The following is an 11,184-nucleotide window of genomic DNA, read 5'->3' as shown; positions in this document are numbered from 1 at the left end:
CAGCTCCTTAAAGATCAAATGTTTGAAAACATAGTATTTTATTTGAAGTAAAATACAAGATACATATGAACAGGGACAGATGAACAAGTAGAATGCATTATTAGGCGACTGACAAACAAATGCAAGGCAGAGAACTGCAAGTAGAAGACTCGAGAGAAGTAAGCTGGTTTTTTGTCAGGTTACATTAGGAAAGGAGATAAAAACATCTAAACTTATTTCCTGAAAAAGCTGCTCCACTAACTTTCCTATGCATATTTAAATTATTATCTCAATATTAAGAATACTGGCAAAAATCAGAATCTGTCTTCTGATGCTCAAATTTGCTTTAAATCAATTCAAGTGAAAAAGCACAACTTTATTTGCAAGGGTCCAGCACTTTGGCTACAAAGTATATTTATCTCATTATCTAATGAACACCCTCTAGAAAAATGCTACTGACCACACATTGCTGAGCTATGAGCACATGAGCTATGTCCAGTGTGAAGTAACATTACAGAATCAGTGTTTCTTTTTAGTTCCTCCTACTCTTTCTCTGAGGCAATTTTCACATATAATGCTACTTCATAACTACACAAAAGTAACAACTGGAGTTTTCATCTTGAAGACATCAAAACCTCTAATACACATATTTTTGGTCTTTTTACCCCCTTTTTTTAATAAAAATAAACTCCTTTTTTTGTAGGGAATGTTCTCAGTTCTTCAACAAGATCCTGTTTGTGATTTCTCAAGGAATGTCAATGGTTAGCCACTAAAAACATGACTGCAGAAACTAATACCTATAAACTGTAGGTTTACCAGAAAGTAAGGTAAGAGTTTCAGTGTGAAATTAATATTAATAAAGAGTTATTTTAAACACTAGAAGCAAAGAATACACCATTCAAAACAAGAATTACTGAAAAATAATACCAGTCCACATTTTCTTTCCATGACAACTGATAGATCAGATGCTTTTTGGTATTTCAGTCCTCTGACTCATATCTGAGGATTAAGAAAGAATAAACAGAAAAATAATTACAACAGACTAGAAAATACCCCAAAGACATTTTGTCTCTAAAGAAAATATGAAACCAAAGCAAATTACACCCAAGAGTGACACACTTCTGTCAAGGTTTACTGTATGACTTAAGCCACAGACAAATGCATTTACTTTTTAGACTATTTTCTCCTTTTAAAACTGGCCAGTTTACCAAATAGTAGAGTGAAGGAATGACCTACCCACAGATCCAAACAACTGTCAAAGCTCCTGGAACATTTCCCATCTGTATCTCTGTGTGTAGCACCTGAGGCCTTATCTAGCACAGCCATGAATATCCTGTATCCTCTCCATACTAAATTCTCTCATTGCTTGCTACATGGCAGCTGCTGTTGCACACACCAGCCCTAACCACAGCAAACATCCATTCAAAGGATGGTTTGTCACAAACCAGGGCACAGCCTATTAGAAGTTCTTGTTAAGGGAAAATGTATAGACTGTTTTAGAGACAAAATGGGAGCAGAACATGGATCCAAAACAAGGATCTTCTTGAGACAGACAGGGCAGCTCCACTTACTTGGAAAGCCTTCTACGCAGATCCTTTATCTGTTCATTCTTCCTGGTGAGAATCTCTTTCATGTTGCGATAGGCAGCTGTTTGCTGAAATTTCTTCTCCAGCTCCTACATGATAACATCAACATGTTATTCACATATTATGAAGACTAGACAAAAATGTTTTTTTAAAAAATAGCTTTTCCTGCTCAAGTTTGACAATACTAGCTTTCCATGACTTACTCAAATTGAGATGAAGTCAGCTGGTAGATTCAAATGAGATCACCTGGGAAGCCATAGAAACACCAACTTCATTTGCTAACAAAATCAGACTAAAAGTCTTCAGAAGACTGGGAATACGCTTTTCATTTAAAAATTTCTATGCAGACAAATAGTCACTTTTTTATATTCATCTAGCTATAACCATTCAGTTAGTTGTGGGTTTGCTATTTTATGTGTAATGTGCTTTTCCACTGAAATAACAAAAATACAAGGGCAAAAGTGTGGCCTGGTAAACTCTGCATCCTGTAGCTTGTGCTTGTTCAATTACTAATCAGTTAAAATGGGAGTAAGGAATTCACCTTCACATTACAATAAAATGCTAACCTTCTCAGCTGTGGATAGCTGATCCTGAACCTTCAATAAGTCATGTTTTGTTGTCATCAAGTCTTCTTCCAAGAATTTTTGGTTTGCAGTAGAGTCATTCAAAGTTTTCTCAAACTGGGATTTCAAAGCTGCCACTTTATTCTCCAGTTCAGTGATATCCTGGTTTGTGTTATTCTTCAACAGAAGAAGTATTGAAAATATGTCAAATTCAAGAGAAGAAATAATTAAAAATTTAAGTGCAAAATTCCACACAAATAGGTACATCTTCATTCTTAATAATGATGTACTAATTATTCCTGTAAAGCCTAAATGAGAAGTGCCTCAACTGAAAAAAAAGTTAGAGCAGGGACTAATTTATAACTTAAAAAATTGTTAATAAATGCTTTTGAAAGATAGCTGGAATGTCTTCTCAGGCAAGATGAGATTTCTAAGTACTTGTAGTTTGCTTCTTTAGGAATTAGAGCCAGAGGATAAATCGTATTACAAGACATTATTTACCACACAGAAACAGTAAATTTCCATTTAAGATCTGAGAGTCTATGCTACAATGTGTTTTTGAAATATTTCCAAAGACATTCATGTAGTATGGGAGGAAAGGCTGAGAGTGTTAAGGCTCACAGTCTCAGTCAGGTACCAACAGTGAGCCCTTCTCAGATGTCTTACACAAAGAGGCTGTAAGATGTGAAGCAACTTTCCTGTTTCCTTATGAGAAGGAACAACTAAAACTTTTCTGAGCATCAGTTCTAGGTCATAAAACATTATAACTGTGTAACTTTCAATGGATCTTTGTTTAAATAAAACCAAAAAACCAAACAAAACATTCTCAGGTTTTAAAGCTCAATTTCAAACTCAAAAGTGTAATGACTCAGGATGAGGTTGAACCAGAAGCATCTTAAAATCAACAAAATCTAAAATCTAAGAAAGCCCTGTTCCTTTTTCTATCTGGAACTTAAGACTGGAGCGAAGGAAACCACTTGATAGTAGTACCTGTACAGAAGAAAAACTTATTTTGAATTCTAAGACAGAGTCCAACACTGCAGTGTTGAAAAGCGCTACATACATTTTCTACGTTTGAGTTATTTTCTAACCATGACATAAGTCAATTATGCAAAAATTTGAAATCCTCAAATTAAACAGATCCAACAGAGCAGTTACTCCCAGTTACTGCTGAGAGTTACTCCCAGTTACAGTTACTATGACTCACACTTTCTATGTGGAGCCATCTATTAAATATTAATTAAAAAAAAAATCAATCTGATGAGTTGGTCCTTAAGAACCAATTGTAGTTTGGCAGTCATTCATTTGTTCAAAGAGTTTGAAATCTCCTGCTTTATGAGCAACTGAGAGAAAGTGACAGATGACAGAGAGCAAACTAGGACGTGAAAGCTGAAGATACTCAGCAGCCCTGACACTGAAGCCAATTCATGTTTATCCAGAAAAGCAGGGTGAGATTTGGCTCCAATCTTTTAACACTACAAACAGTATTATCCAGGATTTAATACACCCCTTTAATATTTTAAACCTTTAATAATTTAAAGTTTAACGAAACAGAGGAAGAAAATATTTGCCATGACTGATAATCAAGTTCCCTATTAAAAATACTATTGAATACAATTTTGAAAGTTACTAAGTAAACTTTTAACATATTAAGAAAACCAAGTACATACCATAAACCAGGTAGAAAGCAAAATAAGAAGAAATAAGAATTAAAATATGAAAATTAAAATAGAAATGTTTTATTATCTTGAACCTTACTTCCAAATCTGTAAGTACTGCAGGAATTTTAAAGTCAGTTACTCAAAATAATGGGATTAAACTGTTCTAATTTTGTTGAAAGCCTGAACTGAAATGTTTTAAATTTAAGAACCAATTACACGTGAACAAACCTTGGAAAATTCTAATTATTGACAAAGGTAGAAACTTTGAAAAATACTAAGGTGACTTGAAGAGATTTGTGTTAACATGACTTGAGGCTTATTATGTGTTTTTGCCAGCAGCAACTCACTATGCTGGAGTCCCCATTTAGAAAACAGATTAAGAACTTCAAGTAATAAAAATAAATGGTGAAACATTTTTAACAGTATGCTGATATAGGGAGAACTACAAAAAAGTCAAACAAGCAGGAAGTCAGGCTTGTTCATGTCAACATCAAGTGACAAATGTATGAAAGAGTAAGAGTTTCATTATTGCTCTAAAAACCAGGTGAGGTATCATTCTTTCATCAGTAAACACAAGAAACGAACAGATAGATTTGTGTCTGTAAAAATCAGCCCTGGGAATATGAATTCTGGAATACTACTTCCTGATAGTTTCTGACTACATGTCATAACATCAACTAATTACAGATTACCTGCTGGCTGACAGACCAGAGGGAACAGACAGCAAAACAACACAAACTCTTGCATTTGCCGGGAAAGAAACACACCATACACACCAACATTTTGGATGTACTGGCAACAGTTGTGTTAAACAGGAGCGAGGGATATAATTATATTTACCTTCTGATCCCCTTGGATCATCTGTAAATCCCTCAGTGACTTCTCCAGCTTGGACTTCTCATCTAGAGCAGCTGTCGCCTGCAATACATTGAAAATTTAAAACCTCAGAAACTGAATTTTAACTGAAAACATAAGAGCAACAACCATGGGATTCTTGTTTAGATATTTTAAAAGATGTAACCAACATCAAGCCTCCAAGGTTACAGGGAATTTACCTGTGTTTCTATGGTCCTGAGTCTGGTCTTCAATTTTTCATTTTCTTCTTGGAGATGAGCAACTGTCTTTGGGTTAGAGAACAAGAAAATGTTTGTGAACGCCCTTGTGCCGTTTTGGATTTTGCAAATATTTCAGGGAAGAAAATACACTTCCCAACTTAGGAAAGCAAAAGAGATCCTAAATGATTATAAAAGTGGCCTTCATAAGGAATCAAGAATTCATTAATTTATTGTGGTTTTTTGCCTCAGTGAGAAAACAATTTAAGTCTCTAATGCTAGTGTAATATATAGGGCTGTTCACTTAAACAAATGCTTTACTGCATTGAGATTATTGAGATCACTATCATGTTAGTATCAAGATTCACGATTAAAAATTGTATGCTCAGGGATGCAAAATTCATTGTTGCTCATAATTCACATTTTCAATCAACAGGCAAGTAAGAATTTATCTGCAGCTCCTTTTTAGAAGGGACAAATACCAGGTTACTGCATATCCTGTTCTGTGTCACAGGAAATTCCCCTGTTTTATCAGTCAGAGTAAATTCACCACAGGAACTTTGAATGATTTGGGGGAAAAAAAAAGACAACAGATGTACATATTCAAGAAAAACTGTTATGATTTTGAAATTATTTTCGAAAGAGAACTACATTATCTATAAGCAAAATACAAGTCTGAATTCTTGAATGCTTTAAATATTGTAGTGAGTAACAACAATTTGAGACAGACATTGTACCAATCCATCATTTTGGGAATGCAGGACAGAAGAGAGAAAATAAAACTCCTTGCTAATTATCTTGATTATCAAAAACTTAAAAGGGTATTGTAAGAAGTATGATATTTTAGAAAAGTTCCGTTGAATTAAATTAGTACAATACCTAATAAAAACTATTGATAATATTAAGTACTAGAAAGTGTTTTGTAATTCTAAAAGTATTTAGCAAGTGAGAAATCAGATGTTTTCAAAACCATTAAACTGAAAATTCTTTAAGTATCTGTTTCTTCAGGAGGAATTTACCAACTTACAAAACAAAAAAGAATGGATATAATAAGACTGACTTCAAGTGATACAGCAAATGTTCAATAACCTAGTATTTTCAGTCAGCTACATATTTTAATTTACTTCTTTGTTGAAGATAGCTGCATGGAACTAATTTACTATTTGACTCCATTAAATGGAAAAATAAATTACTACAAAGACCAAAATGTCTTGGCAAAAAAAGGGTTAATATTATGATACGTGTTAGAGACCATAACCACACAGTACCTTTCTGATGCTTTACAACAGTTAATAATTTACTAGTATTTTACTTTACATTCTGGGGTATATTACCATGGTATCTGTACAGTGACAGACACATCATACAAATATTACCATACAGTTATTCAGTTTGTTTGCACAAGCAGAATGATCATTGACCACAACTTCATGAACAGTCAAGTTCTTACCTTGTTTAGCAGCTCTGACCCACCTTCATTTAATGGAGCAAGTTTTGGTTTAATGGGATCTGCAGTGGACTAAACAAATAATAAAGGTGAAAAGGTTAAATTATACAGATTTCTAGTGGGAAGAAAAGTACTCCTTTAGCCCGTAAAATCACTACTGATAGTCAATCCAGCTTTCTTTCACAAAGCAAATGAACAACCTTTTATTTCAAGTTCATTTTTTACTGCTTCCCTGGCTCTTAAGTTATGGACTTCACCTTGAACTTAAGTTAAACAAAGATTCTGCAAAGAGATATAAAAGTATTGCAAATGTGGTTCTACAGAAGACTAACAATCCTGCAGCAACCAAAAGACAAAGGAGTAAGGAGAAGATAATATCTGAGTGATTGTAAGAGTAAAAAGTATTTACAAATAATTTTCTCATTTAAGGTATTAAAAATAGCATATATTATATATAGATATATTTGTAAATAAAATATAATTTATATAAATACACCTTTATGCTACAAATCAAATAAAATGCAACCATATTCATGCAAGACAAGCTCGAGTGATATCTGTTGTGTGGAATCCTCTCAGCTCTTGAGCTCATGCTGGGACAAGTGAATGTCCCAGTCTTACCCCCGGTGCCAGGGGAAGAGAACTCACGAGCAGATGCTTCAACACCTCCCTGGGCTGCCTGACCTTGGGATGAAGTATGTGAGGCACACCCCAGAAGTGCAGAACAGGCACTCTGAAAACAGCCAAGGCAATTCAGAGTGAGCCTTGGTGCCAAAATGCAGAATGCTACTTTTTGGACAGTTTCAAAGACTGTTTTGACAAAAAAGGATGGGGTTTTGGTTTTGGTTTTCTCTTAACCACAAAGAGTCAATACTAAGCATTTTAAACATCTGTCATGACTCCACATGACATTTGATTATGATTTGATTAAAATAAAATTCTACCTTTTCGTTTAAAGATGTATATTCTGACTTTTCAAACTCAGCAACCTGATCCAATAATTCCCTTGAAAAAAAATAAAGAGGCATTTATTTACCAGAGAAAAATATAAGAAGGCATTTCTTTACTAAGAGCTGTGCTATGAAACACATTTTACCAAGCTGGTACTATTCTTTTTCTTGCATGTAAAATTCTTGTTAGAAGTACAGGATGAAGTCCTACACAAATACCACAAATGCAACAGATCATGTCATGCAATGGCATGATACATGCATTACAATAGATTTAACATCCTTAAATAAAATATAATCTAACCAGACAACAAAAGCTTTTTAATTAAGTCCAATCACCTGCTCTTAAATGATTAATTAAAGTAAGAATATTACTAATAAAACATCTTGGTCACAAGTTTGAAATTATTTAGTATCTTGCTAATTTATACATGGAAGCATTGAAGGTAACCTATCATTGATACAATAGTAAAAGAATAGGTTCTATGGTTAGGAAAAGAATGTAAATAGTCAATACTGTGAAGTTTTCTTATTGTTGCAAGTATATTCCAATAGCTGTTACCGATTCTCCAAGTCAGAGACGTCTGTCTGTAACTTCAGGTACCATTTCTCAGCCTGTGAAAAGAGCTGCCGCAGAAGTAAAACGTTGGTGTAAGTTGTGTTTATGAGCTCTGACTCCACTTCACTGTGTACAACACTCTGCAGTCCATCCAGCATGTCTATCACCTCGTCAACTGTGAAGGTCTCTTCAACAAGTCTAAACAGAGAGGTCAAGATGAGTCAGGCATGATAAAGGTAACAATTCTGCCTTGTTATGAGACCTCACTACACAGCTACCACTCATGTAATGCAGTATTTCCTAAAAACATCCACTGTCAGTCATTATTAGATGACCACAGCATTACTAATTGGTTATTGCATTTGGATCTTCTCTTTAAATCACTAAAATCACAAATATTAATTCAGCTAATTCAGTCTTGCATTGAATTTAGATATCAGAAGTAAGATGTGAAACAATGTCATGCTGTCAATAGCTCTGTTAATTCCTAAGAATTTGGAATAAACCAACTTGAGTTTAAAAGCCTTTAACTTGTAACTTCTGGAAAATACAAGAACATACAAACCTAAACAGAGAAAAGTCACCCCATAAAGTATTCAAACCTGCCACTGCTGCTAGCATATTTTGCTTTATTCTTGCTCAGAACCACCCCACACAGCACCTGCTGTCCTTGAGGTCCTGAAAACAAGAATCCACTGTTTTGAGACACATGCCACGCTTGAAACGAGCGAAGCGCATGTAGCTGACCACTTCGTTCTGGTGGTGCTTGTTAACGCCCAGCTCTGCCTGCGGAGGAAGATACAAGCACAAAGACAAACATAAGGAAAAATGAGCACCACTACTGTGATTGCTTGCCTTCTGACTGGTTTGTGTGATGGCTTTCACTGCTTTCACAGCACGTTGAAAAACCACCATATTTTCGTGTGTCTAATCCCTATACACCTCTCATAAGTGGGTGAGAAAGCTGCAGTACTTGGAAGCAAAGGGTCAAGAAACCTCAAAAAAGTCATACAAAAACAGACAGAGGCAATCAGATGATGAGAAGCAGAAGGGTTGTACAGGAGAGGAAGCTCTTGGATAAATATATCTTGGTATTACACTACACATGCATAATGTAGCTGAATGATGTCTCTTCCATAGGTGTACTAACAAAAAACCCAGAGGAAAGTATGTTATGTTTGTTATTTTTTATGTAAACTCCTGAGACTTCTCACAGAATCATAGAATCACAGAATGTTTGTGTTGCATGGGACCTTAAAGATTATCTAGTTCCAATACCCTGCCATCAGCAGGGACACTTCCCACTAGACCAAGTTACTGAGAGCTTCATCCAACCTGGCTTTGAACACTGCCAGGGACGCGTCATCCATAATTTCCCTGGGCAACCTGTTGCAGTGCCTCACCACTCTCACAAGAAAGATATTTTTCAGTATATCTAATCTAAACCTACTCTCTTTCAATTAGTGCGCATTATTCCTCGTCCTGTCACTGCAGTTCCTGATGAAGAGTCCCCTTCTGGCTTCCTTGTAGGCCTCCTCCAGATACTGGAAGGTTGCTATGAGGTCTCTCCACAAACTTCTCTTCTCCAGGCTAAATGCCCCCAACTTGTCTGTTTTCATAGGGGAAGTGCTCCAGTGCTCCTGTCAGCTTCATGTCCCTCCACTGGACTTGCTCCAACACTTCCAAGTCCTTCCTATGCTGGAAACACCAGAACTGTATGCAGCACTCCAGATGGGGTCTCATGAGGGCAGAGGAGGGAATCACTTCCCTCGACCTGCTGGCCACGCTGTTTCTGATGAAGAAGGAGATCTTAAGTGACAACCTGAATTTATTTCTCAACAGTCTGCTGCCCAGAAACAAATATTGCCAGGGCAAATTAGGAAGGAATTAATTTTAGACCTGGCTAAGTAGCCCTTTTATGCATGCTTCTATTTCAAAGAATTATTGGCATGGGCAATCACATCAGAACTACAGTGCTCATGCAGGCAGCATGAGTGACAAGGAGGCACAACAGGGCACGAGTGGGATTTTATCACCACAGGCCCTGGAGAGCTGATGCAAAGGCAGGTCCATTTCATTTACTGCAATGTACTTTGCTGGCGTGGCTGATGTTGGGGAGAGACAGCAATGAAATAACTCAGAAAAAACAGTTCATCTGATCACCTTGTCCTTAGGGGAGCTCCAGTGACAGTGCAATCCTGGGATACCTGGATGAACAATCAGTACTCCGGAAACTAAATGCAGCACCAGCACTAAATAAATCCAGCTCTTACAGTGTGCCTGCAAGCCCGATGTCACCCACAAAATCCCATATATTGCAGATGAGGGAGCATGTGAAAAACTGAATTAATGTTCTCTTTGCTGTTGCTGGAGAGGTTTTTTTAGTTGAAAAGCTTCTATTAATCACGGATAGAAAGGAAATTATACTAGCAAATAAACACATAAGCACAGGCCACTCGTGATTTCCGAGCCAGCCACGCTGATAAGCAGATAAAGCCACCGGGCCACCGGATCCCGCAAAAACCCCAAGCCCTGGGAGCCTCCGCAGGGATGGCAGGGATGCCCAGGAGGGCAGGTGGCGGCCGCAGCTGCCCCGCGCGGCTGCCGCATGCCGACAGGCCGCAGCCCTGCCCCGCCTGCGGGCCGCCCGAGGCGGAGCGCCTCCGTGCCGGGGTGCTGGGGAAACGCCGGGCGGCGGCCCCGTCCCGCTACTCACCATGGCGGCCGCTCCGCCGGCGCTCGGACGGCTGCGGGCCCAGCGTTGCCATGGAGACCGAAGCCTCGCGAGCGCCCGAGGCGCGCTCTGATTGGTGGCGACGCGCCCACGTGACCCGTACGCCGCGGACCCAGATAAAGGTGTTTTCTTTCTGGGCTTGTTTTGTTTTGTTTTGTTTTGTTACTTTACCTTTGCATTTCCTACATGCTCAGGTGCAATTTGGAAAACTCTGCTGTGTAGCAGTGAGCTGCTGAAGCTGTAGGGGCAGTTAGGCGCGATGGGAAATATCCCACGTTTATTTACACCACCTAAGATTTTTTTCAGCTTTTTCACTAAACACGGATTTTTGCGAAGCATTAGCATGTCAGCGGGACAACTCAGAACCATAGAATGGTTTGGGTTGACAGGGACCTTAAAGATCATCTAGTTCCACGCCCCTGGCATGGGCAGGGACATCTTTCACTAGACCACGTTACACAATCCAACCTGCTTTGAACACTCCCGGATTGGGGCATCCACAACTTCTCTGGGCAGCATGTTCCGGTACCTCATCACCCTCAAAGAGAAGAATATTTTCCTAATAACCAATCTAAACCTACTGTCTTTCAGTTAGAACCCGTTCTCCCTTGTCCTGTCACTACAAGCACTTGTAGGCCCCCTTCAGGTACTGG

At 37.9% G+C, this 11,184-nt stretch overlaps 1 protein-coding gene across 2 annotated transcripts; it reads right to left on the bottom strand.

Moving 5' to 3' along the window:
- Nucleotides 1–19: 19 nt before the first annotated feature.
- On the bottom strand, nucleotides 20–10,641 carry LZTFL1 (leucine zipper transcription factor like 1). 2 transcript variants are annotated; one of them, XM_063406903.1, is made up of 10 exons: nucleotides 10,514–10,641; nucleotides 8,459–8,583; nucleotides 7,801–7,995; nucleotides 7,233–7,293; nucleotides 6,292–6,360; nucleotides 4,845–4,910; nucleotides 4,630–4,707; nucleotides 2,132–2,305; nucleotides 1,551–1,654; nucleotides 20–978 (listed from the first exon to the last, which is right to left on the bottom strand). In XM_063406903.1, exons 1-10 carry the CDS (start codon nucleotides 10,514–10,516, stop codon nucleotides 960–962), a joined length of 894 nt encoding a protein of 297 aa, XP_063262973.1. In that variant the 5' UTR covers nucleotides 10,517–10,641; the 3' UTR covers nucleotides 20–959. The 2 variants fall into 2 exon arrangements, with proteins under 2 accessions (XP_063262973.1, XP_063262981.1); XM_063406911.1 differs by lacking the exon at nucleotides 10,514–10,641 and adding an exon at nucleotides 9,248–9,487.
- Between the last annotated feature and the right edge of the window lie 543 nt (nucleotides 10,642–11,184).

Source organism: Prinia subflava, chromosome 1 (genome assembly GCF_021018805.1).
Source record: "Prinia subflava isolate CZ2003 ecotype Zambia chromosome 1, Cam_Psub_1.2, whole genome shotgun sequence".
NCBI classification, from domain to species: Eukaryota; Metazoa; Chordata; class Aves; order Passeriformes; family Cisticolidae; genus Prinia; species Prinia subflava.
Note: the sequence above shows the minus strand (reverse complement) of the source record. Positions and strands in the feature narration are given on the sequence as shown.